This window comes from Cyanistes caeruleus, chromosome 32 (genome assembly GCF_971803275.1).
Source record: "Cyanistes caeruleus chromosome 32, bCyaCae1.hap1.1, whole genome shotgun sequence".
Lineage (NCBI taxonomy): Eukaryota > Metazoa > Chordata > Aves > Passeriformes > Paridae > Cyanistes > Cyanistes caeruleus.
The window spans coordinates 443,960-468,792 of record NC_141733.1 but is presented as its reverse complement, the minus strand read 5'-3'; the positions used below and the strand labels follow the sequence as shown (position 1 = coordinate 468,792).

General features: G+C 69.9%; 1 protein-coding gene across 2 annotated transcripts; it reads left to right on the top strand.

The window, feature by feature from the left end:
* The first annotated feature begins 197 nt into the window (after window positions 1-197).
* On the top strand, window positions 198-24,372 carry ITGA5 (integrin subunit alpha 5). 2 transcript variants are annotated; one of them, XR_015281289.1, is made up of 31 exons: window positions 198-491; window positions 1,687-1,814; window positions 2,440-2,552; window positions 3,055-3,181; window positions 4,103-4,164; window positions 5,165-5,210; window positions 5,679-5,804; window positions 6,390-6,434; window positions 6,747-6,790; window positions 7,107-7,163; window positions 7,548-7,600; window positions 8,089-8,300; window positions 9,379-9,570; window positions 10,807-10,852; window positions 11,149-11,256; window positions 11,826-11,881; window positions 12,271-12,425; window positions 13,145-13,282; window positions 14,105-14,172; window positions 14,602-14,752; window positions 15,238-15,330; window positions 15,425-15,504; window positions 16,404-16,484; window positions 16,841-16,943; window positions 18,265-18,417; window positions 18,874-18,951; window positions 19,376-19,489; window positions 20,031-20,132; window positions 21,118-21,240; window positions 21,674-22,843; window positions 22,932-23,805. XR_015281289.1 is itself a non-coding variant. In XM_086870431.1 (30 exons), the coding sequence occupies exons 1-30, from the start codon at window positions 253-255 to the stop codon at window positions 21,755-21,757; spliced, it is 3,177 nt and encodes a 1,058-aa protein (XP_086726557.1). In that variant the 5' UTR covers window positions 198-252; the 3' UTR covers window positions 21,758-24,372. The 2 variants fall into 2 exon arrangements, 1 of the variants encoding a protein (XP_086726557.1); XM_086870431.1 differs by having other exon boundaries at window positions 21,674-24,372.
* The last annotated feature ends 461 nt before the right edge of the window (window positions 24,373-24,833 follow it).

Genomic DNA, 24,833 nt, shown 5'->3' with positions numbered 1-24,833 from the left:
TTCCCCCCGGGCTGTCCCCGGGCTCTCCCCGGTTCCCCCCCGGGCTCTCCCCCGTTCCCCCCCGGTTCCCCCCCGGTTCCCCCCGGTCCCCCCGGGCTCCCCGCCGCCCGGTGCCGGTGCCGGTGCCCGGCGGGGCTCTGGCTCCTCCCCGGTGAGTCACGGCGGGGCGGGGCGGCCCCGGGCCCCCCCCGGGCACTTTCCGAGGGGACTCGGGAGCGGGAGCAGCGCCGAGCCCGGGCAGCCCCGACCGCCATGGCCCCGGTCCCGGTCCCCCCGCGCCGCCCCCGGCCCCGGCGCCGCTGCCGGCCGCGGATCCCGCTCCCGGTGCCGCTCCCGGTGCCGCTCCCGGTGCCGCTCCCGCTGCTGCTCCCGCTGCTGCTCCCGCCGGTCGCCGCCTTCAACCTGGAGGCGTCGCGGCCCTCGGTGTTCCGCGGGGCCCCCGGGTCCCTCTTCGGCTTCGCGCTGGACTTTTACCTGCCCGAGCCCCGCAGGTACCGGGAACCGGGCCGGGAACCGGCACCGCCAAGCGGGAACCGGGCCGGGAACCGGCACCGCCAAGCGGGAACCGGGCCGGGAACCGGCACCGCCAAGCGGGAACCGGGCCGGGACGGGACGGGGCGGGGGCGGCCCCCGGGAGCGGGACGGGAACCGGGAGCGGCACCGGGAACGGGGAGCGGGAGGGGAACCGGGAGCGGCACCGGGAACGGGGAGCGGGACCGGAACCGGGAGCGGGACGGGAACCGGGAGCGGGGCTGGAACCGGGAGCGGCACCGGGAACCGGGAGCGGGACGGGCACCGGGAACCGGGAGCGGGACGGGCACCGGGAACCGGGAGCGGGGCTGGAACCGGGAGCGGGGCTGGAGCCGGACACCGGAGCGGGATGGGAGCGGCAGCGGCCGCCGGGGAGCGGGAGCGGCCCCGGAGCGGGGCGGGGCGGGGAGGGACGGGAACGGGAGCGGGATAACGGGAACGGGACAGCGGGAACCGGGAATGGGGAGGGCGGCGGGGAACCGGAGCGGGGGTGGGGAAACGGGAACCGGGAGCGGGGAGCGTGAACCGGGCACCGGGAGTGGGAGCCGGGGCGGTCCCGGGGACCGGGCCAGGGCAGCGGGAACCGGGAGCGGGCACCGGGGCGGGGACCGGCAATGGGAAGCAGGAAGCGGGGCCGGGTAACGGGAACCGGGAGGGTCCGGCCCGGGGGTCCCGAGCGGGGGGGGGCCGAGCCCCGGTCCCCCCCGTGTCCCCCCCAGCGCCGGCCCCGCCGGGGGTCCCGGGGCCCCGCTGCCCCCGGCCCGGAGCGTTTCCTGTAACCGGAGCCGGGAGCTGCCCCCGGGGGGCTCGGGGGGGGTTTCGGGGGGACCCGGGCACGGCCTTGCCGCCCCCCCCCCACAACCCCCCACGCGTGACCCCACCGGGGGGGTCCGGGGCGAACCGGGGATCCCCCCCCTCACCCGGGACCCCCCCCCAGGCCGTGTCCCCCCTCCCCTCCCCCGCGGCCGGGGCGGACCCGGTGCTCCCCCCCCCCCCCCCCCGGGCCGGAAGGGGTCACGGGGCTGAGTCAGAGGGGCCCGGGGACCCCCCCGGACCCCCCCGGAGCCCCCCGGAGCCCCCCGGACCCCGCGGGTGACAAGCGCCGTGTCCCCGTGGGGTGACCCCCCCCCCCCCGTTTGTGTCCCCCCCCCCCAGGGTCAGCATCCTGGTGGGGGCCCCCAAGGCCAACACGAGCCAGCCCAATGTCACCCAGGGGGGGGCCGTGTTCCACTGCCCGTGGCCCCCCGGGGGCGGCTGCGACCCCATCGACTTCGATCACATCGGTGAGGGGACCTGGGGACACGGGGGGACACGGGAGGACACGGGGGGACACGGGGGGGACACGGGGGGACACGGGGGGACACGGGGGGAACACGGGGGGACACGGGGGGACACGGGGGACACGGGGGGGACACGGGGGACACGGGGGGGACACGGGGGGAGGGACACGGGGGGGACACGGTGGGGACACGGTGGGGACACGGTGGGGACACGGGGGGGACACGGGGGGGACACGGGGGAATGGGGGGGGACACGAGGGGGACACGGGGGGGACACGGGGGGGACACGAGGGGGGACAGGACCCCCCCAGGGATGGGGACACGGGGGGACGGAAGGGGACACACGTGGGATGGGGACACGGGGGGGGACAGGACCCCCCTAGGGGCGGGGACAGGATCAGGACAGGGCTGGGGACACCCCCAGGGGACACCGGCGACACCCGGGGACCCCTCCGAGAGCCGCCCCCCCCTCCCCCCCCCCGTGTCGCCGTCCCCATCCCCCCGCTGGCCTTGGCTCCCGTTAATGATCAACCCGGGGGGGGCCGGGGGGGTCCCCGGGGCCGCGGCCGGGGGGGCGGGGGTGGCCTGAGCCCTGTCCCCCCCCTGTCCCCCCCTGTCCCCCCCCCAGGGACCCGCAGCCACGATTTTGGGGGCAACAGCAGCGACGCCCCCGAGCCCGTGGAGTTCAAGTCCCTGCAGTGGTTCGGGGCCACCGTGAGGGCGCACAACGGCTCCATCCTGGTGCGGGGACACCGGGGGGGACACTGGGGACATCGGGGGACACTGGGGGGGCTTGGGGACACTGGGGGCACTGGGGGGGGGCTTGGGGACATCGGGGGAGCTTGGGGACATCGGGGGGACACTGGGGACATCGGGGGACACTGGGGGGGCTTGGGGACACTGGGGACACTGGGGGCACTGGGGGGGGGCTTGGGGACATCGGGGGGACTTGGGGACACTGGGGACATCGGGGGACATCGGGGGGCTTGGGGACATCGGGGGGACACTGGGGGGGCTTGGAGACACGGGGGGGCTTGGGGACATCGGGGGGCTTGGGGACATCGGGGGGACACTGGGGGGGGTTTGGGGACATTGGGGACACTGGGGGAACACTGGGGACACTGGGAGGCTTGGGGGGCTTGGGGACATTGGGGACACTGGGGGGACACTGGGGGGACACTGGGGACACTGGGGGGGTCGGGCAGAGCCCCCCGGAGGTGCCCACCCCCCCCCGCCCCCCCAGGCCTGCGCCCCCCTGTACAGCTGGAGCCCCCCGAAGGACGAGGGGGGGGCGCGGGAGCCGGTGGGCTCCTGCTTCCTCTCCATCGGCAACTTCTCCAAGTTCGTGGAGTACGCGCCCTGCCGCTCAGGTGGGACCCCGGGACCCCCGGGACCCCCGGGACCCCCCGGGAACACCCGGGAACACCCGGGAACACCCGGGAACCCCCCCGGGAACACCGGGACCCCCCTGGGAACCCCCTGGGAACCCCCTGGGAACCCCCCCGGGACCCCCGGGACCCCCCTGGGAACCCCCCGGGACCACCGGGAACCCCCGGGAACACCCGGGAACACCCGGGACCCCCCGGGAACACCGGGAACACCGGGACCCCCCTGGGAACACCCGGGACCACCGGGAACACCCGGGAACCCCCCCGGGACCCCCCCGGGACCCCCCCGGGACCCCCCCGGGACCCCCCCGGGACCCCCCCGGGATCCCCCCGGGAACCCCCCCGGGAACACCCGGGAACACCCGGGAACACCGGGACCCCCGGGACCCCCCTGGGAACCCCCCGGGAACACCCGGGAACACCCCGGGAACACCCCGGGAACACCGGGAACCCCTGAGAACCCCCCGGGAACCCCCCTGGGAACCCCGGGAACCCCCAGGACTACCCGGGACCCCCGGGACCCCCGGGAACCCCCCGGGAACACCCGGGAACACCCGGGAACCCCTGAGAACCCCCCGGGACCCCCGGGAACCCCGGGAACACCGGGACCCCCCTGGGAACCCCGGGAACCCCCGGGACCCCCCGGGACCACCGGGACCCACCCGGGACCACCCAGAACCCCCCCGAACCCCCCGGGCACCCCCCCGAAACCACCCGGGACCCCCGGGACCCCCAGACAACCCCAAACCCCCCATTGCTGTCACCCCCCAGACCCCCGATGTCCCCCCCCACCCCCCCCCCGCACCCCCAGACCCCCAGGGTGACCCCCCCAAACCCGAGGGGGGGTGGGGTGACCCCCCGGGACCCCCCGGGACCCCCAGCGACCCCCCCGTGTCCCCCCAGACCTGAACTCGGCGGCGGGACAGGGGTACTGCCAGGGGGGCTTCAGCGCCGAGTTCACCCAGGTGGGCTCCGGGGGGACTTTGGGGGGTCCCGGGGGGTCCCGGGGGGGTTTGGGGGGGTCCCGGGGGGTTCTGGGGGGTTTTGGGGGTCCCGGGGGGTTCCCGGGGGGCTCTGGGGGGCTCTGGGGGGTCCTGGGGGGGGCTCTGGGGAAGTTTGGGGGGTCCCGAGGGGTTTTGGGGGGCTCTGGGGGGTTTTGGGGTGCTCTGGGGGGGGTCTGGGGGGTCCCAGGAGGTTTTGGGGGGTCCCGAGGGGTTTTGGGGGTCCCGAGGAGTTTTGGGGGGCTCTGGGGGCTTTTGGGGGGCTCTGGGGGGCTCTGGGGGGCTCTGGGGGGTTTTGGGGGGGTTCCCGGGGGGCTCTGGGGGGCTCTGGGGGGTTTTGGGGGTCCCGAGGAGTTTTGGGGGGCTCTGGGGGGTTTTGGGGGGTTCCCGGGGGGCTCTGGGGGGGTCCCGGGGGGTTCCCGGGGGTCCCGGGGGTCTCTGGGGGGCTCTGGGGGGGTTTTGGGGGTCCCGGGGGAGTCCCGGGGGGCTCTGGGGGGTTTTGGGGGTCTCTGGGGGGGTTTTGGGGGTCCCGGGGGGGTCCCGGGGGGCTCTGGGGGGGTTTTGGGGGGCTCTGGGGGGTTCTGGGGGGTTTTGGGGGGTCCCGGGGGGTTCTGGGGGGTTTTGGGGGGTTTTGGGGTTCCCGGGGGGCTCTGGGGGGTCCCGGGGGTCTCTGGGGGGTTTTGGGGGTCCCGGGGGGGTCCCGGGGGGCTCTGGGGGGTTTTGGGGGGGCTCTGGGGGGTCCCGGGGGGCTCTGTGGGGTTTTGGGGGTTCCCGGGGGATTTTTGGGGGGTTTTTGGGGGTCCCGAGGAGTTTTGGGGGTCTCTGGGGGGTTTTGGGGGGTCCCGGGGGGCTCTGGGGGGCTCTGGGGGTTTTGGGGGGTCCCGGGGGGGTCCCGGGGGGCTCTGGGGGTCTCTGGGGGGGTTTTGGGGTCCCGGGCTGAGGGGGTCCCGCGGTGTCTCTGCAGACGGGGCGGGTGCTCCTGGGGGGACCCGGCAGCTTCTTCTGGCAAGGTGAGAGCGCCTGGCTGTCCCCAAGTGTCCCCAAGTGTCCCCTGGGTGTCCCCTGAGTGTCCCCAGTGTCCCCTGAGTGTCCCCAGGGTGTCCCCTGAGTGTCCCCTGTGTCCCCTGAGTGTTCCTGGGTGTCCCCTGAGTGTCCCTGTGTCCCCAGGACAGGTCATGTCCATGTCCCTGTGTCCCCAGGTGTCCCCTGTGTCCCCTGAGTGTCCCCTGGGTGTCCCTGGGTGTCCCCTGAGTGTCCCCAGGGTGTCCCTGGGTGTCCCCTGAGTGTCCCCTGTGTCCCCCCTGTGTCCCCCGAGTGTCCCCAGGGTGTCCCCGGTGTCCCCTGGGTGTCCCCAGGACAGGTCATGTCCATGTCCCTGTGTCCCCAGGGTGTCCCCAGGTGTCCCCTGAGTGTCCCTGTGTCCCCAGGACAGGTCATGTCCATGTCCCTGTGTCCCCTGAGTGTCCCTGTGTCCCCAGGACAGGTCATGTCGGCCACCCAGGCTCAGATCGCGGCCGGGAACTTTCCGGAATATCTGATCCAGGAGGTGCCGGGACAGCTCCAGACACGGCAGGCGGCTCCGAGCCACGACGACAGCTACATGGGTATGGGGACATGGGGACATGGGGACATTGGGGACACTGGGGACACCTGGGGACAGCTGGGGACACTGGGGACACCTGGGGACATTGGGGACATGGGAACACACCTGGGGACACCTGGGGACACCTGGGGACACCTGGGGACAGCTCCAGACACGGCAGGCAGCTCCGAGCCACGACGACAGCTACATGGGTATGGGGACATTGGGGACATGGGGACACCTGGGGACACACCTGGGGACACCTGGGGACACACCTGGGGACACTGGGGACACACCTGGGGACAGCTCCAGACACGGCAGGCGGCTCCGAGCCACGACGACAGCTACATGGGTATGGGGACATGGGGACATGGGGACACACCTGGGGACACACCTGGGGACACCTGGGGACACACCTGGGGACAGCTGGGGACACACCTGGGGACACCTGGGGACACACCTGGGGACACCTGGGGACACCTGGGGACACTGGGGACACTGGGGACAGCTGGGGACATTGGGGACACGTGGCAGTGGCAGCAGGGGACGGGTGACAGCGCAGGTGACAGCGCAGGTGACAGCGCAGGTGACAGCTCTCCCCCCCCAGGGTACTCGGTGACAGTCGGGGAGTTCAGCGGTGACACGACGCAAGGTGGGTGACACCGGGTGACACCGGGGGGGGCGGGGGGGTCACCACCCCCCTGGCCAGCACCTGAGAGTGTCCCCCTGTCCCTGTCCCTGTCCCCCTGTCCCTGTCCCTGTCCCTGTCCTGTCCCTGTCCCTGTCCCTGTCCCTCTGTCCCTGTCCCTGTCCCATCCCTGTCCCTGTCCCTGTCCCTGTCCCTGTCCCTGTCCCTGTCCCTGTCCCTGTCCCCCGGTCCCTCTGTCCCTGTCCCCCTGTCCCTGTCCCTGTCCCTGTCCCTGTCCCTGTCCCTGTCCCTGTCCCTGTCCCTTTGTCCCCACAGATTTCGTGGCCGGTGTCCCCAAGGGCAACCTCACCTACGGCTACGTAAGGGGGGGACACTGGGGGGGCTCAGGGGACATTTGGGGACACTGGGGGGGCTCTGGGGACATTTGGGGACACTGGGGGGGCTCAGGGGACTCAGGTGACTTTGGGGGGCACTGGGGGGGCTCAGGGGACACTGGGGGGACTCAGGTGACTTTGGGGGGCTCTGGGGACATTTGGGGACACTGGGGGGACTCAGGTGACTTTGGGGGGCACTGGGGGGGCTCAGGGGACGGTGAAGACATTGGGGGGGACACTTGGGGACACTGAGGGTGGTCCCGGAGCCGCAGTGTCCCCCCCGTGTCCCCGCTGTCCCCAGGTCACCATCCTCAATGGCACCAACATGAGGGCCCTGCACAACTTCTCGGGGGAGCAGGTGGGGCTGGGGGGTCCCGGGGGGTCCCGGGGGGGTCCCGGGGGGGTCCCGGGGGGTCCCAGGGGGTCCTGGGGAGTCCCGGGGGGGTCCCTGGGGGGTTCTGGGGGGTCCCGGGGGGTTCTGGGGGGTCCTGGGGGGTCCTGGAGGGGTCCCTGGGGGGTCCTGGGGGGTTCTGGGGGGTCCTGGGGGGTCCCTGGTGGGTCCTGGGGGGGTCCCGGGGGTCCCTGGGGGGGTCATGGGGGGGGTCCCAGGGTGGGAGGGGCCCCTAAAGTTGGGTCCCCATGGAGGGGTGGGGGGAGGGGGGAAGGCGGGGAATTGGGGGGGGGGGGAGTCATCGGCCCCTCCCCCTCACCCCGGTTTGGGGACCCCCCCCGCCCCCCCCAGATGGGCGCCTATTTCGGATACGCCGTGGCCGCCACTGACGTCAACAACGACGGGTGAGAGACCCCCCCGGGACCCCCCCAGGATCCCCCCGGGACCCCCTCTGCGACCCCCCCATGACCCCTGTGACCCCCGTGACCCCCAATGCCCCCCCAGGCTCCCCGATCTCCTGGTGGGCGCCCCCCTGTGACCCCCCCCCATGACCCCCATGACCCCTGTGACCCCCCCATGACCCCTGTGACCCCTGTGACCCCCATGACCCCCGTGACCCCTGTGCCCCCCCAGGCTCCCCGATCTCCTGGTGGGCGCCCCCCTGTGACCCCTGTGACCCCCATGACCCCCATGACCCCTGTGACCCCCGTGACCCCCGTGACCCCTGTGACCCCTGTGCCCCCCCAGGCTCCCCGATCTCCTGGTGGGCGCCCCCCTGTGACCCCCATGACCCCCGTGACCCCCATGACCCCTGTGACCCCCCCGTGACCCCTGTGACCCCTGTGACCCCCGTGACCCCTGTGACCCCCCCATGACCCCTGTGACCCCCCAGGCTCCCCGATCTCCTGGTGGGCGCCCCCCTGTTCATGGCTCGCAGCGGCGCGGGGGGGGCGCGGGAGCTGGGCCGGCTGTACCAATTCCTGCAGCGGCCGGGGGGGGTGCGCGCCGCCGCTGCCGCCCCCCCCCTGACCGGCACGCATGAGTTCGGCCGCTTCGGCAGCGCCATCGCCCCCCTCGGGGACCTGGACATGGACGGGTTCAACGGTGCGGGGGGGGGACACGGGGGGGGGACAGGGGGGGGACACGGGGGGGGACATGGGGGGGGGGCATGGGGGACACGGGGGGGACACGGGGGGACACGGGGGGGGCACGGGGGGGACATGGGGGGGACACGGGGGGGACACGGGGGGACACGGGGGGGACACGGGGGGGGACATGGGGGGGCACGGGGGGGGACACGGGGGGGGACGGGGGGGGACGGGGGGGGGACATGGGGGGACACGGGGGGGGACACGGGGGAACACGGGGGGGGACATGGGGGGGGAAAAGGGGACATGGGGGGGACACGGGGGGGGACACGGGGGGGGGAAAGGGGGGACATGGGGGGGGCACGGGGGGGACACGGGGGGGGAAAAGGGGGGGGATACGGGGGAAAAAGGGGGGGAAGGGGGGGGCACGGGGGGGACACGGGGGGGGGAAAGGGGAATTTGGGGGGGAATTTATGGGGGAAATGGGGAATTTATGGGGGAATTTATGGGGGGGTTTATAGGGGAATTTTTGGGGGGATTTTTGGGGGGATTTATGGGGGAAAAAGGGGAATTTATGGGGGAAATTTTGGGAAAATGGGGAATTTGGGGGGGAATTTATGGGGGAAAAAGGGGGAATTTTTGGGGGGAATTTTTTGGGGAATTTTTGGGGAAAATGGAGAATCTATGGGGAATTTATGGGGAATTTATGTGGAATTTATGGGGAATTTATGGGGGGAAAAAGACTTTATAGGGGATTTTATGGGGGGTAAAACGGGAGTTTCTGGGGGGGTTTCTGGGGGGCACAGGGGGGGTTTGGGGTGATCACGGGGGGGGTTTTGGGGGGTGATCACGGGGGGTTTGGGGGTGGTCACGGGGGGTTTGGGGGTGATCAGGGAGGGGGTTTGGGGTGATCACGGGGGGGTTTTGGGGGTGATCACCAGATGGTTCTGGGGTGATCACGGGGGGTTTGGGGTGATCACGGGGGGGTTTTGGGGTGATCACTGGGGGGATTTGGGGTGATCAGGGAGGGGGTTTGGGGTGATCCCGGGGGGTTTGGGGGTCTCGCTGCCCCCCCGCTGACCCCCCGTGTCCAGACGTGGCCGTGGGGGCCCCGCTGGGGGCCGAGGGTCGCCGGGGGCTCGTGTTCATCTTCCGGGGGGGGGGCTCGGGGCTGCGGCCCCGCCCGGCCCAGCAGCTGCGGGGGCTGGGGGCGCCCCGGGCACAGCCGGACTTCTTCGGGGCCGCCCTGCGAGGGGCCACCGACCTGGACGGCAACGGCTACCCCGGTGAGGGACTGTCACTGTGTCACCGTGTCACCCCCTGTGTCACTCCCCGTGTCACTGTCACCTCCCTGTGTCACCCCCTGTGTCACCCCCTGTGTCACTGTGTCACCCCTGTCACCTCCTGTGTCACTGTGTCACCCCTGTGTCACCCCCGGCAACGGCTACCCCGGTGAGGGACTGTCACCTCCTGTGTCACTGTCACCCCCTGTGTCACCTCCTGTGTCACCCCCTGTGTCACCCCCTGTGTCACCTCCTGTGTCACCCTGTCACCCCCCGTGTCACTGTGTCATCCCTGTGTCACCCCCTGTGTCACCCCCTGTGTCACCCTGTCACCCCCCGTGTCACTGTGTCATCCCTGTGTCACCCCCTGTGTCACTGTGTCACCCCTGTGTCACCCCCCCTGTCACTGTGTCACCCCCTGTGTCACCCCTGGCAATGGCTACCCCGGTGAGGGACTGTCACTGTGTCACCATGTCACCCCTGTCACCCCCGTGTCACTGTGTCACCCCCTGTGTCACCCCCTATGTCACTGTGTCACCCCCGTGTCACTGTGTCACCCCCTGTGTCACCCCTGGCAACGGCTACCCCGGTGAGGGACTGTCACCTCCTGTGTCACTGTCACCCCCTGTGTCACCTCCCTGTGTCACCCCCCGTGTCACTGTGTCATCCCTGTGTCACCCCTGGCAATGGCTACCCCGGTGAGGGACTGTCACCTCCTGTGTCACCTCCTGTGTCACCCCCTGTGTCACCCCCTGTCACCCCCGTGTCACTGTGTCATCCCTGTGTCACCCCCGGCAACGGCTACCCCGGTGAGGGACTGTCACTGTGTCACTGTCACCCCCTGTGTCACCGTGTCACCTCCCTGTGTCACCCCCTGTGTCACCATGTCACCCCCTGTCACCCCCGTGTCATCCCTGTGTCACCCCTGTCACTCCCCGTGTCACTGTCACCCCCTGTGTCACCCCCTGTGTCACTGTCACCCCCTGTGTCACCCCCTGTGTCACTGTGTCACCCCTGGTAACGGCTACCGGAAGTGAGGGACAGTCCGCGTGTCACTGTGTCACCCCCTGTCACCCCCAGGTCACCTCCATGTCACCCTCAGGGTGAAGGACAGCCCTGTCCCCCTGTCCCTGTCCCCCTGTGTCCCTGTCCCCCTGTCCCTGTCCCCCTGTCCCCCGTCCCCCTGTGTCCCTGTCCCCCCCCAGTGACCCCCCCGTGTCACTGTGTCTGTCCCCACAGACCTCCTGGTCGGCGCCTTCGGGGCGGACACGGTGGCGGTTTACAGGTGAGTGTCATCTGTGTGTCACCTGTGTCACCTGTGTGTCACCTGTGTCACCTGTGTCACCTGTCACTGGTGTCACCTGTGTGTCACCTGTGTGTCACCTGTGTCACCTGTCACCTGTGTCACCTGTCACTGGTGTCACCTGTGTGTCACCTGTGTGTCACCTGTGTCACCTGTCACTGGTGTCACCTGTGTCACCTCTGTCACCTCTGTCACTGGTGTCACTTGTGTCACTGATGTCACCCTGTCACCGGTGTCACCGATGTCACCGCCGGTCCCTGACCCTCTGTCCCCCCCAGGGGCCGCCCCATTGTCCACGCCAGCGCCACCCTGGCCATTGTCCCCACCATGCTGAACCCTGAGGAGCGCGGCTGCGTCCTGCCGGCCACCGGCCAGCACGTGCCATGGTGGGGACAGGGGACACGGGGACATGGGGGGGACATGGGGACACAGGGACACCAGCCAGCACGTGCCATGGTGGGGACAGGGGACACGGGGGGGGCATGGGGACACCGGCCAGCACGTGCCATGGTGGGGACAGGGGACACGGGGACATGGGGGGGACATGGGGACACGGGGACACGGGCCAGCACGTGCCATGGTGGGGACAGGGGACACGGGGGGGACACGGGGACACGGGGGGGACAGGGGGACATGGGGACACAGGCCAGCACGTGCCATGGTGGGGACAGGGGACACAGGGACATGGGGACACGGGGGGGACAGGGGGACACCGGCCAGCACGTGCCATGGTGGGGACAGGGGACACGGGGACATGGGGGGGACATGGGGACACGGGCCAGCACGTGCCATGGTGGGGACATGGGGACAGACATGGGGACAGCAGGAACAGTGAGGGGACAGTGCTGGGGACAGTCGGGGGTGGCCGGCACTGGGGAGGGGGGCACTGAGGGGACACTGGGGGGACACTGGGGGGGGTCTCATGGTGCCACCCCCGTGTGTCACCTCCCCCCAGCATCAACGTCACCTTCTGCCTCAACGCCTCGGGACGTCACCTGCCCGGGCCCATCGGTGAGGGGGACACGGGGACACCGGGAGGGGACACGGGGAGGGACACGGGGACACCGGGGAGGGGACACGGGGACACTGGGAGGGGACACGGGGACACCGGGGGAGGGACACGGGGAGGGACACGGGGACACCGGGGATGGACACAGGGACATTGAGGCGGGACAGGGGACATGGCGGGGACAATGGAGGGGGACACGTGGGGACACTCCCGGGGGGTGGGGGTGGGGGGGTGTCACAGCAGCCGCGGGGACAGCACGGGGACAGGACGGGGACAGCACGGGGACACACGGGGACAGGACGGGGACACACGGGGGCTGTCCCTGAGGTGTCCCCGCCGTGTCCCCACGGTGTCCCCGCGGTGTCCCCACCGTGTCCCCGCGTGTCCCCAGGGCTGGCGCTGGAGCTGAGCGTGGACGGGGCCAGGCCGGGGGGGGCGCGGCGCGCGCTCTTCCTGGGGACCCCCCCCTCCCCCAGCCGGAACCTGTCCCTGGAGGTCCCCAACGGGGGGACCCCGCGCTGCCGCACCCTGCGGGTGTTCCTCAGGGTAAGGGGGACCCGAAACACCCGAGAAACACCCGAGAAACACCCGAAAAACACCCCGAGATACCCCGAAACACCCGAAAAACACCCCGAGATACCCCGAACAGCCCCGAAACACCCGAGAAACCCCGGAACACCCGAGAAACACCCGAAAAACACCCGAAAAACACCCCGAGAAACCCCGAAACACCCGAAAAACACCCCGAGATAACCCAAAACACCCGAAAAACACCCCGAGATAACCCAAAACACCCGAAAAACACCCCGAGATACCCCGAAACACCCGAGAAACACCAAAAACACACCTGAAAAACACCCGAAAAACAGCCCGAGAAACCCCAGAACAGCCCCGGGACCCCAAAACACCCCAAACACCCCTGAAACACCCCTGGAACACCCAAAAAATCCCAAACCACACCCTTAAAACACCCAAAAATCACCCGAAAGCGACCCGAACCCCCCCCCGAGAAACCCCAAAACACCCCCGGTGTCACCCCCGGTGTCACCCCCCGGTGCCAGCCGTGTCCCCCCCGTGTCCCCCCCGTGTCCCCCCCGTGTCCCCGTGTCCCCAGAACGAGTCCGAGTTCCGGGACAAGCTGTCACCCCCCGGTGTCACCCCTCGGTGTCACCCCCGGTGTCACCCCCGGTGTCACCCCCCCGGTGTCACCCCGGTGTCACCCCCGGTGCCAGCCGTGTCCCCCCGTGTCCCCCCCGTGTCCCCAGAACGAGTCCGAGTTCCGGGACAAGCTGTCGCCCATCCCGGTGTCGCTGAGCCTGGCCCTGGACCCGGCCGTGTCCCCTCCCCCGCCGGGGCTGTCCCCGCTGCTGTCCCCGGCCACGCGCACGCGCCTGGAGGCCAAGGTAGCCCGTGTCACCTGTGTGTCACCTGTGTGTCACCTGTGTGTCACCTGTGTGTCACCTGTGTCACCTGTGTCACCTGTGTCACCTCCTGTGTCACCTGTGTCACCTGTGTGTCACCTGTGTCACCTGTGTGTCACCTGTGTGTCACCTGGGTGTCACCTGTGTCACCTGTGTCACCTCCTGTGTCACCTCTTGTGTCACCTGTGTCACCTGTGTCACCTGTGTGTCACCTGTGTGTCCTTGTGTGTCACCTGTGTGTCACTTGTGTGTCACCTGTGTGTCACCTGTGTGTCACCTCCTGTGTCACCTGTGTGTCACCTGTGTGTCACCTGTGTCACCTGTGTCACCTGTGTGTCACCTGTGTGTCCTTGTGTGTCACCCCCTTGTCCCTCCTGTGTCCCTTGGATCACCTCTGTGTCCCCAATGTCCCCACGTCCCCATTTCCCCATCACCCCACGGCTGTCCCCGTGTCCCCACTGTCCCCAAGGCTGTCCCCATGTCCCCACTGTCCCCAAGGCTGTCCCCGTGTCCCCACTGTCCCCACTGTCCCCATGTCCCCACTGTCCCCACTGTCCCCACTGTCCCCATGTCCCCGTGTCCCCGTGTCCCCATGTCCCCATGTCCCCATGTCCCCAAGGCTGTCCCCGTGTCCCCATGTCCCCGTGTCCCCATGTCCCCATGTCCCCATGTCCCCAAGGCTGTCCCCGTGCCCCCATGTCCCCATGTCCCCATGTCCCCATGTCCCGTGTCCCCATGTCCCCATGTCCCCATGTCCCCATGGCTGTCTCCGTGTCCCCATGTCCCCATGTCCCGTGTCCCCAGGCTCACATCCAGCTGGACTGTGGTGAGGACAATGTCTGCGTGCCCGACCTGCAGCTGGAGGCCACCGCGTAAGGGGACACCGGGGGACACCGGGGGACACCGGGGGCGGCCCTGGGAATGTCACCGCACTGTCCCCAACCCCAGGGACCGCCGGGCTGTGTCCCTGGTGGGGGGGTCAGGGATGTCCCTGGGGCGTCCCTGGGGTGTCCCTGGGTGGCTCTGGGGGAGTTTGGGTGGCTCTGGGGGTGTCCCCGGGATGTCCCCGGGATGTCCCCGGGGTGTCCCCGGGGTGTCACCCCCCTGTCCCCGGGGTGTCACCCCCCTGTCCCCCAGGGACCGCCGGGCTGTGTCCCTGGGGGGGTCAGGGATGTCCCTGGGGTGTCCCTGGGGTGTCCCTGGGTGTCTCTGGGGGGGTTTGGGTGGCTCTGGGGGTGTCCCCGGGATGTCCCCGGGGTGTCCCCACGCTGTCCCCGGGGTGTCACCCCCCTGTCCCCCAGGGACCGCCGGGCCGTGTTCCTGGGGGACAGGAACAGCCTGAACCTGACGTTCCACGCGCGGAACTCGGGCGAGGGGGGCGCGTACGAGGCCGAGCTGCACGTGCGGCCCCCCCCGAGCGCGCTCTACTCGGGGGTGCTGCGGCCGCACGGGGTGAGGGGCGCCCCGAATTGGGGAGGGGGCTTTGGGGGTCCCGGGGGGGGCACCCCGAATTGGGGAGGGGGCTTTGGGGGGTCCGGGAGGGCACCCCGAATTGGGGTGGGGGCTCTGGGGGTCCCGGGGAGTCACCCCGAATTGGGGAGGGGGCTCTGGGGGTCCCGGGGGGGGCACCTAGGACATGGGGAGGGGGCCACAAGTATTGGGGGAGGGGGTTTTGGGGGGGTTTGGGGGTCCGGGGGGGGCACCCCGGGAATGGGGAGGGGGTTTGGGGGTCTTGGGGGGCTCGGGGGGGCACCCCGGGAATGGGGAGGGGGCCACAGATGTTGTGGGAGGGGGCTATGGGGAGGGGGGGGACCCCAAACGCGACCTGGGGGGTGCCGGGTTTGGGGGAGGGGGCGCACGGGGGTGGGGGGGAGGGGTGAGTTGGGGTCACCCGCCGCCCCCTCCCCCATTTATTTCTCTCGGCGCCCCCTCCCCAGAATTTCTCGGCGCTGAGCTGCGAGCTGGGGGGGGGCAACGCCTCGAGCCCCCTCGTCTGCGACCTGGGCAACCCCATGAAGGCGGGGGCCAGCGTGAGTGGGGAGGGGGCTTCGGGGGGTTCGGGGGGTTCGGGGGGGCCCGGCGTGACCCCTCCCCCCCCTCCCATCCCCCACCGTGTCCCCGCAGATTTGGGGGGGGCTGCGCTTCACCCTCCCCCACCTGAGCGACGGCAGCAGCAGCGTCCGCTTCGAGCTGCAGATCCGCAGGTGGGCGGGGGGCTGCGACCCCCGGGGGGGCTGCGACCCCCGGGGGGGGTTTGGGGGGGCTGCGACCCCCGGGGGGGCGGGACCCCCGGGATGGGGTTTGGGGGGGTCTGAGACCCTCATTTTGGGGTTTGGGGGGGGGTTGGGACCCCCCGGGTGGGGTTTTGGGGGGGGGGGCTGCGACCCCCGGGATGGGGCTGGGGGGGGGCTGCGACCCCCGGGGGGAGTTTGGGGGGGGGGCTGCGACCCCCGGGATGGGGCTTGGGGGGGGGGCTGGGACCCTCATTTTGGGGTTTGGGGGGGGTTTGGGACCCCCCGGGTGGGGTTTGGGGAGGGGGGCTGCGACCCCCGGGATAGGGTTTGGGGGGGGGTTTGGGACCCCCCCGGTTTTGGGGTTTGGGGGGGTCCGGGATCCTCATTTTGGGGTTTGGGGGGTCTGGGACCCCCCGGGGGGTCCCTAAGATGGGTGGGGGTCCCGGGGATGTCCCCAAGGGGGGGTCGGGGGTCCCCAGAGGGGTCTCAGGGTGGGGGTCCCGCTGGGCTTTGGGGCGGTGTCACCTCCGGGGTGTCCCCAAGGGGGGGGTGGGGTCCCTTGGAGGTGTCCCCAAGGGCAGGGGGCTCCCGGGGGGGTCCCGGGGGGGTCCCGGGGGGGTCTCGGGGGGGTCTCGGGGGGGTCCCGGGGGGGTCCCGGGGGGGTCCCGGGGGGGTCCCGGGGGTCCCGGGGGGGTCCCGGGGGGGTCCCGGGGGGGTCCCGGGGGTCCCGGGGGGGTCCCGGGGGGGTCTCGGGGGGGTCCCGGGGTTCTCGGGGGGTCCCTGGGGGTCCCAGGGGGGTCCCGGGGGGGGTCTCGGGGGGGTCCCGGGGGTCTCGGGGGTCTCGGCAGTGACCCCCCCGCCCCCCGCAGCAAGAACGCCAACAACTCGCAGAGCCCCGTGGTGGGGGTGGCGCTGGCAGTGAGGGCGGCCACCAGAGTGTCCGTGCTGGGGTCAGTGAGTGACACTGGGGACACTGGGGGGACACTGGGGACACTGAGGGGACACTGGGGACACGGGGGTGACACAAGGGACACACTGGGGACACACTGGGGACACACTGGGGACACACTGGGGACACACTGGGGACATGGGGGACACACGGCGCACAGAGGGGACACGGAGGGGACATCCAGGGACACCCAGGGGACACTCAGGGGACCTGAGACCCTCTGAGTGTCCCCCCCTTGTCCACTGGGGGACACACAGGGGACACGCAGGGAACACCCAGGGGACACTTGGGGACACTCGGGGGACACCCAGGGGACACTGACGGTGCTGTCCCCCCCCCCCCCCGGTGTCCCCTCAGGGTGTCCCGGCCGGACGTTGTCACCGTCCCCGAGGGGGGGTGGGGACCTGACCCCCCCCAGCGGCTGCAGGACCTGGGGCCACCCGTGGAGCACGTCTATGAGGTGGGGACACCGCGGGGTCACTGTCACCAACCGGGTCACTGTCACCAGTGGGGTCACTGTCACCAGCCCCGGGTCACTGTCACCAACCGGGTCATTGTCACCAACCGGGTCACTGTCACCAGCCCCGGGTCACTGTCACCAACCGGGTCATTGTCACCAACTGGGTCACTGTCACCAACCGGGTCACTGTCACCAACCGGGTCACTGTCACCAACCCCGGGTCACTGTCACCAATGGGGTCACTGTCACCAGTCCCGGGTCATTGTCACCAACCCCAGGACACTGTCACCAACCCCGGGTCACTGTCACCAACCCCGGGTCATTGTCACCAACCGGGTCATTGTCACCAACCCCGGGTCATTGTCACCAACCCCGGGTCATTGTCACCAACTGGGTCACTGTCACCAGCCCCGGGTCACTGTCACCAACCAGGTCATTGTCACCAGCCCTGGGTCATTGTCACCAACCCCGGGTCACTGTCACCAGCCCCGGGTCATTGTCACCAGCCCTGGGTCACTGTCACCAGTGGGGTCACTGTCACCAACCCCGGGACACTGTCACCAACCCCGGGTCACTGTCACCACCCCTGGGTCACTGTCACCAACCCCGGGTCACTGTCACCAGCCCTGGGTCATTGTCACCAACCCCGGGTCACTGTCACCAACCGGGTCACTGTCACCAACCGGGTCACTGTCACCAGTGGGGTCACTGTCACCAACCCTGGGTCATTGTCACCAACACCGGGTCACTGTCACCAACCCCGGGTCACTGTCACCAACTGGGTCAACTGTCACCAACCCCGGGTCACTGTCACCAACCGGGTCACTGTCACCAACTGGGTCAACTGTCACCAACCCCGGGTCACTGTCACCAACTGGGTCAACTGTCACCAACCCCGGGTCACTGTCACCAACCGGGTCATTGTCACCAACCCTGGGTCATTGTCACCAACCCCGGGTCATTGTCACCAGCCCTGGGTCACTGTCACCAACCCTGGGTCACTGTCACCAACCCCGGGTCATTGTCACCATCCCTGGGTCACTGTCACCACCCCTGGGTCACTGTCACCAGCCCCGGGTCACTGTCACCAACCCTGGGTCATTGTCACCAACACCGGGTCACTGTCACCAACCCCGGGTCACTGTCACCAACAGTGACACCAATGGGGTCCCCCTGTCCCCACCCCAGTGTCCCCATGTCCCCACCCCAGTGTCCCCATGTCCCCAGCCCCTGGCAGTGTCCCCGTCCCGACCCCCGGGGGTGTCCCCGCGCTGACCCCGTGTCCCCCGGGGCTGTCCCCGTGTCCCCCCCGTGTCCCCAGGTGGTGAACGAGGGTCCCGGTGCCATCGCCCAGGGCACGCTGGAGCTCAGCTGTCCCCTGGGCCACCGCGGCCACCCCCTGCTCTACGTCACCGGCCACACCGGCATGGACAACTGCACGGCCAGCCACGGGCTGGACCCGCTGCGGCTGGCGGTACCGGGGACACGGGGACACGGGGGATTGGGGACACGGGGACACGGGGACACTGGGGGGATTGGGGACAGTGGGGGGATTGGGGGGATTGGGGACAGTGGGGACAATGGGGACACTGCAGGGACATTGGGGACATTGGGAGATTGGGGATATTTGGGGACATTGGGGACATTGGGACATTGGGGACATCGGGGGGATTGGGGGGATTTGGGACATGGGGTCACTGGGGACATCGGGTGGCACTGGGAGGTGCTGGGGGTGGCCGTGGGTGGCTGGCGTGGGGCTGTCCCCGTGTCCCCAGCTCTGTCCTGGTGTCCCCAGCACTGTCCCCAATGCTGTCCCCGTGTCCCCATCGCTGTCCCCGTGTCCCCAATGCTGTCCCCATGTCCCCATCGCTGTCCCCGTGTCCCCATCGCTGTCCCCGTGTCCCCATCGCTGTCCCCGTGTCCCCAACAGGAGCGGGAGCAGAGCCTCGGGCCCCATGTCCGGCAGCGCCGGGAGCCGGGGGACACGGGGGACACGGGGGACACCCTGGTGAGTGTCCCTTGTCCCCAACACCCCTGGGACTGTCCCCTTGTCCCTGAGACCCCTGGGACTGTCCCGCCACTGTCCCCAAGGCGGGGGCACTGCGGTGACACCGAGGGGTGACCGAGGGTGACCCTGGGGTGAGCCGGGGTGACCCTGGGGTGACCCTGGGTGGCCCGGGGGTGACAGGGCTGTCCCGAGGGTGACCCTGGGTGACCCTGGGTGACCCTGGGTGACCCTGGGTGACCCGGGGTGGCCCGGGGGTGACAGGGCTGTCCCGAGGGTGACCTGGGGTGACCCTGGGGTGACCCTGGGTGGCCCTGGGTGACCCTGGGTGGCCCGGGGGTGACAGGGCTGTCCCGAGGGTGACCTGGGGTGACCCTGGGGTGACCCTGGGTGGCCCTGGGTGACCCTGGGTGGCCCTGGGTGACAGGGCTGTCCCGAGGCCGAGTGTTTCCGGCTGAGCTGTCCCTCGGGGGGGCTGGAGCGGCAGCAGCGTGTCACCCTGCGTGTCACCTTCCACCTGCGGACCCCCCCCCTGCGCCAGGTGAGACCCCAGAACCCCCCGGGACCCCCGGGACCCCCGGGACCCCCAAAACATCCCCGGGACCCCCCCGGGACCCCCGAAACATCCCCGGGACCCCCTGGAATTCCCCAGGAGGGGCCCTGTGGGTGTCCCTGCGTGTCCCCCCGTGTCCCCCCCATGTCCCCCCGTGTCCCCATGTCACTGACATGCTGTCCCACCGTGTCCCCCCGTGTCCCCTGTGTGTCCCCGTGTCACCAACACTGTGTCCCCCCGTGTCCCCCCGTGTCCCCTGTGTGTCCCCATGTCACTGACACTGTGTCCCCCCGTGTCCCCCGTGTCCCTGGTGGCACTGAGGGGATGTCCCCGTGTCACTGACACGCTGTCCCCCGTGTCCCCCCGTGTCCCCTCGTGTCCCCCCGTGTCCCCCCGTGTCCCCTGTGTGTCCCCTGTGTGTCCCCGTGTCACCGACACTGTGTCCCCCCGTGTCCCCCCGTGTCCCCTGTGTGTCCCTGTGTCACTGACACGCTGTCCCCTGTGTCCCCCCGTGTCCCCCGTGTCCCAGCGGGAGGAGGGGACGCTGTCCCTGCGCTGTGACGCCGAGTTCCGCGTGCTGAGGCTCCCGTACCGCGTGCGACCCGAGAGCCACCCGCGCCACCGGCTGCAGGTGACAGCGGGGACAGCGGGGACAGCGGGGACACTGGGGACAGCGGGGACACTGGGGACAGCGCCCCGAGGCGAGCGGGGCGGTCCTGCTGAGGGTGGCACTGGTGACATTGGTGACACTGTGGATGACTGTGGGTGACACTGGTGACACTGTGGGTGACACTGGGTGACCCTGGGTGACACTGTCCCCGTCCCCAGGTGGTGACAGCGCTGTCGTGGTCCCGTCCCGAGGCAGGAGGGGGGGTCCCGGTGTGGGTGGTGACACTGTGGGTGACCCTGGGTGACACCGGTGACACTGGTGACACTGTGGGTGACCCTGGGTGACCCTGGGTGACACTGTGGGTGACACTGTGGGTGACACTGTCCCTGTCCCCAGGTGGTGACAGCGCTGTCGTGGTCCCGTCCCGAGGCGGCCGGGGGGGTCCCGGTGTGGGTGGTGACACTATGGGTGACCCTGGGTGACACTGGTGACACTGTGGGTGACACTGTCCCTGTCCCCAGGTGGTGACAGCACTGTCGTGGTCCCGTCCCGAGGCGGCCGGGGGGGTCCCGGTGTGGGTGGTGACACTGATGACACTGTGGGTGACCCTGGGTGACACTGATGACACTGTGGGTGACACTGGTGACACTGTGGGTGACACTGTGTGACACTGTCCCTGTCCCCAGGTGGTGACAGCGCTGTCGTGGTCCCGTCCCGAGGCAGGAGGGGGGGTCCCGGTGTGGGTGGTGACACTGTGGGTGACCCCGGGTGACCCTGGTGACATTGGTGACACTGTGGGTGACACTGGTGACACTGTGGGTGACCCTGTCCCCGTCCCCAGGTGGTGACAGCGCTGTCGTGGTCCCGTCCCGAGGCAGGAGGGGGGGTCCCGGTGTGGGTGGTGACACTGATGACACTGTGGGTGACCCTGGGTGACACTGATGACACTGTGGGTGACACTGGTGACACTGTGGGTGACACTGTGTGACACTGTCTCTGTCCCCAGGTGGTGACAGCGCTGTCGTGGTCCCGTCCCGAGGCGGCCGGGGGGGTCCCGGTGTGGGTGGTGGTCCTGGCCGTGCTGCTGGGGCTGCTCCTGCTCGGCCTCCTCTGCTACGGCCTCTACAAGGTGGGGCTGGGGGCCGGGGGGGCTCGGGGACACGGGGGGGACACTGGGGGGACACTGGAGGGTATTGGGGACACTGGGGGGACACTGGGGGGGCACTGGGGGGACACTGGGGGGACACTGGGGGCACTGGGGGGACACTGGAGGGGCACTGGGGGGCACTGAGGGGACATTGGGGGGACACTGGAGGGTATTGGGGACACTGGGGGGACACTGGGGGCACTGGGGGGACACTGGTGGCACTGGGGGGCACTGAGGGGACATTGGGGGGCATTGGAGAGGAATTGGGGACTCTGTTACAGCCTCTACAAGGGAGGCCTGGGTGGCCCAGGGGACATTTGGGGACACCTGGGGGAGGGCACAGGGACATGGGGTGGCAGTGGGGGGGTCCCGGGGGGATTCTGGGGGTCCCCCTGACCCCCCCCGTCCCCCCCAGCTGGGATTCTTCAAGCGCTCGGGGCCCTACGGCACCGCCATGGAGAAGGCGCAGCTGAAACCCCAGGCGGCCTCCGAGGCCTGAGGGGACCCCGCGGTGACGGGGACACCCCCAGGTGACGGGGACACCCCCAGGTGACGGGGACACCCCAGAGCTTGGGGACACCCCACAGCCTGGGGACACCCCAGAGCTTGAGGACACCCCAGAGCCTGGGGACACCCCCAGGTGACTGGGACACCCCAGAGCCTGGGGACATCCCTTGGTCAGGGACACCCCAGGTGACGGGGACGTCCCTTGGCTTGGGGACACCTCATGTCTTGGGGACATCCCAGGACTTGGGGACATCCCTTGGTCAGGGACACCCCAAGGCTTGGGGACACTCCATGGCTTGGGGACCCCCACAAGGACAGTGTCACCTGCGTGGTTGGGGACCCCCACCCTGCTGGGGCCACCCCCCTGTCACCTCCCCGGCACCAGAGGTGTCACCTGCACCCACCACGAGGGTGACGTCACCTCTTGGGGACCCTCCCATGGCTGGGGACCCCGCAAGGACAGCGTCACCTGCACGGCCGGGGGTGTCCCCAGCGTCACCTGCATGGCCGGGGATGTCCCCAGTGTCACCTGCACAGCCGGGGGTGTCCCCAGTGTCACCTGCACGGCCAGGGGTGTCCCCAGTGTCACCTGCACGGCCGGGGGTGTCCCCACTGCTGGGGACCCCACACTGCCACCACCCCCTGCAACAGTGGTGTCACCTGCATGGCCAATGTCACCTGCATGGCCAATGTCACCTGCATGGCCAATGTCACCCGCACCGGTGACATCCCGCACTCCACCCCCACACCGGACTGGGAATTACCAGGACAGCCAGCACCGGGCTGGGGACACTGTCACCAGAATTGTCACCGGAACTGTCACCAGAATTGTCACCGGAACTGTCACCGGAACTGTCACCAGAATTGTCACCGGAACTGTCACCGGAACTGTCACCAGGCTGGGGACACTGTCACCGGAACTGTCACCGGAACTGTCACCAGGCTGGGGACACTGTCACCGGGACTGTCACCGGAACTGTCACAGGAATTGTCACCGGAACTGTCACCGGAATTGTCACCAGGCTGGGGACACTGTCACCGGGACTGTCACCGGAACTGTCACCGGAACTGTCACCGGGCTGGGGACACTGTCACTGGAACTGTCACCGGAGCTGTCACCAGGCTGGGGACACTGTCACAGGAATTGTCACCGGAACTGTCACCAGGCTGGGGAGCCACCAGGACGTGTCCCCACCTCACGGGAACCCCTGGCACAGCCACCACCGGGCTGGGGACCCCAAACTGGGACAGGGAACACCCCAGGATGTGTCACCACCTGGAGCTGTCACCACCTGGAGCTGTCACCACCGGGAATTGTCACCACCTGGAGCTGTCACCACCTGCGATTGTCACCACCGGGAGCTGTCACCACCTGGAGCTGTCACCACCGCACTGGGAACCGCCGGCACATGGGGTGACACCAAGGTGGCACCGACACGGACACCAGCAGGACACTGCAGGGACACAGGGCCACCACAGGGCCACCACAGGGCCACCACAGGGCCACCAGGACACGGCCACACTGGTGGCCCCAGCGCTGTGACCTCACCCGGGACAGGACCTGGTGGCACCCGGTCCCGGTGTCACTCCGTCCCGGTGTCACCCGCGGTCCCCCGGTGTCACCGGCACTGTCCCCGCCCCCGCCCCCACCTCACTTTGCACTGACCCCGAGTTTGGGGGGGACACGCCTCGACCCCCCCCGTCCCCGGGTGTCCCTGGGGTGTCCCTGGGTGTCCCCCGGGTGTCCCCTGGGTGTCCCTGGGTGTCCCTGGGTGTCCCCTGGGTGTCCCCAGGGTGTCCCCGGGTGTCCCTGGGGTGTCCCTGGGGTGTCCCCGGGTGTCCCCAGGGTGTTCCCGGGGTGTCCCCGGGTGTCCCTGGGTGTCCCTGGGTGTCCCCTGGGTGTCCCCGGGTGTCCCCGGGTGTCACAGGGGGTTTGCACTAACGCGGGGGGCGCGGGGGGAGGGGCGGCTTTGGTTTGTATTTAATTGGGGGGGGGGGGGGCGGCCGCGGGGCCCCCCCAATAAACGAGTCTGACCCAGAGGTGGCCCTGGGGACACGGGGACAGGGACATGGGGACAGACACGGGACAGACACCGGGACAGACAGACACCGGGACACGGGGACAGACACTGGGACACGGGGACAGACAGACAGACATGGGGACAGGGACACGGGGACAGACACTGGGACACGGGGACAGACAGACAGACATGGGGACAGGGACACGGGGACAGAGGGACATGGGGACAGACGGACACAGGGACGGAAGGACAGAGGGATACGGGAACAGGACAGACAGACACGGGGACAGAGGGACACGGGGACAGACGGACACGGGGACAGAGGGACACGGGGACACGGGGACAGATGGACACGGGCACACAGGGACAGACGGACACAGGGACAGACGGACACGGGGACAGAAGAACACGGGGACAAAAGGACAGACGGACACAGGGACAGACGGACACGGGGACAGCCCCGCGCGCGCCGGGCCGGTCACGGGCGGCTGCCCCCGCGCTCAATTACACCTCATTAGCAGCCGGGACGCGTCCGGGATCAATAATTCACCGATAGCTCATCAATAATTCACCGATAGCTCATCAATAATTCACCGATAGCTCATCAATAATTCATCGATAACTCCTCCATCACTGATCCCCCCCACCCCAAAAAACACCGCGGGGAGGGGGCAGCGCCATCGGCACCCCCAGGGACCCCCAAAGAAACCCCAAAATCCAGAGACCCCCCCCCAAAAAAAACCCCAAAATCCAGAGACCCCCCCCCAAAAAAACCCCAAAATCCAGAGACCCCCCCCAAAACCCCCCAAAAACTCCCCGGGACCCCCCCCCCCACGGTCACGTGACCCGGCGGCTGACGGGGGGGGGAGGGGTTTATTTTGGGGGGGGGTTTCAATCGCCCCCCCCCCCCCACGCGGGTCCCGAATTGGGGAGGGGGGAGGGGCGAATGAATGAGGAGGGGGCACCCACGAGGGGGGGGAGGGGCATCCACGAGGGGGGAGGGGCACCCACGGGTGGGGGAGGGGGGAGGGGTCCCGCCAGTGCTTC

Bases quoted from the DNA above. Each gene is read 5' to 3' on its own strand.
- ITGA5 (XM_086870431.1), top strand. From the start codon at position 253: ATGGCCCCGGTCCCGGTCCCCCCGCGCCGCCCCCGGCCCCGGCGCCGC. The intron at 492-1,686 runs GTACCGGGAACC...CCCCCCCCCCAG, and splicing joins TACCTGCCCGAGCCCCGCAG to GGTCAGCATCCTGGTGGGGG. The intron at 3,182-4,102 runs GTGGGACCCCGG...GTGTCCCCCCAG, and splicing joins GTACGCGCCCTGCCGCTCAG to ACCTGAACTCGGCGGCGGGA.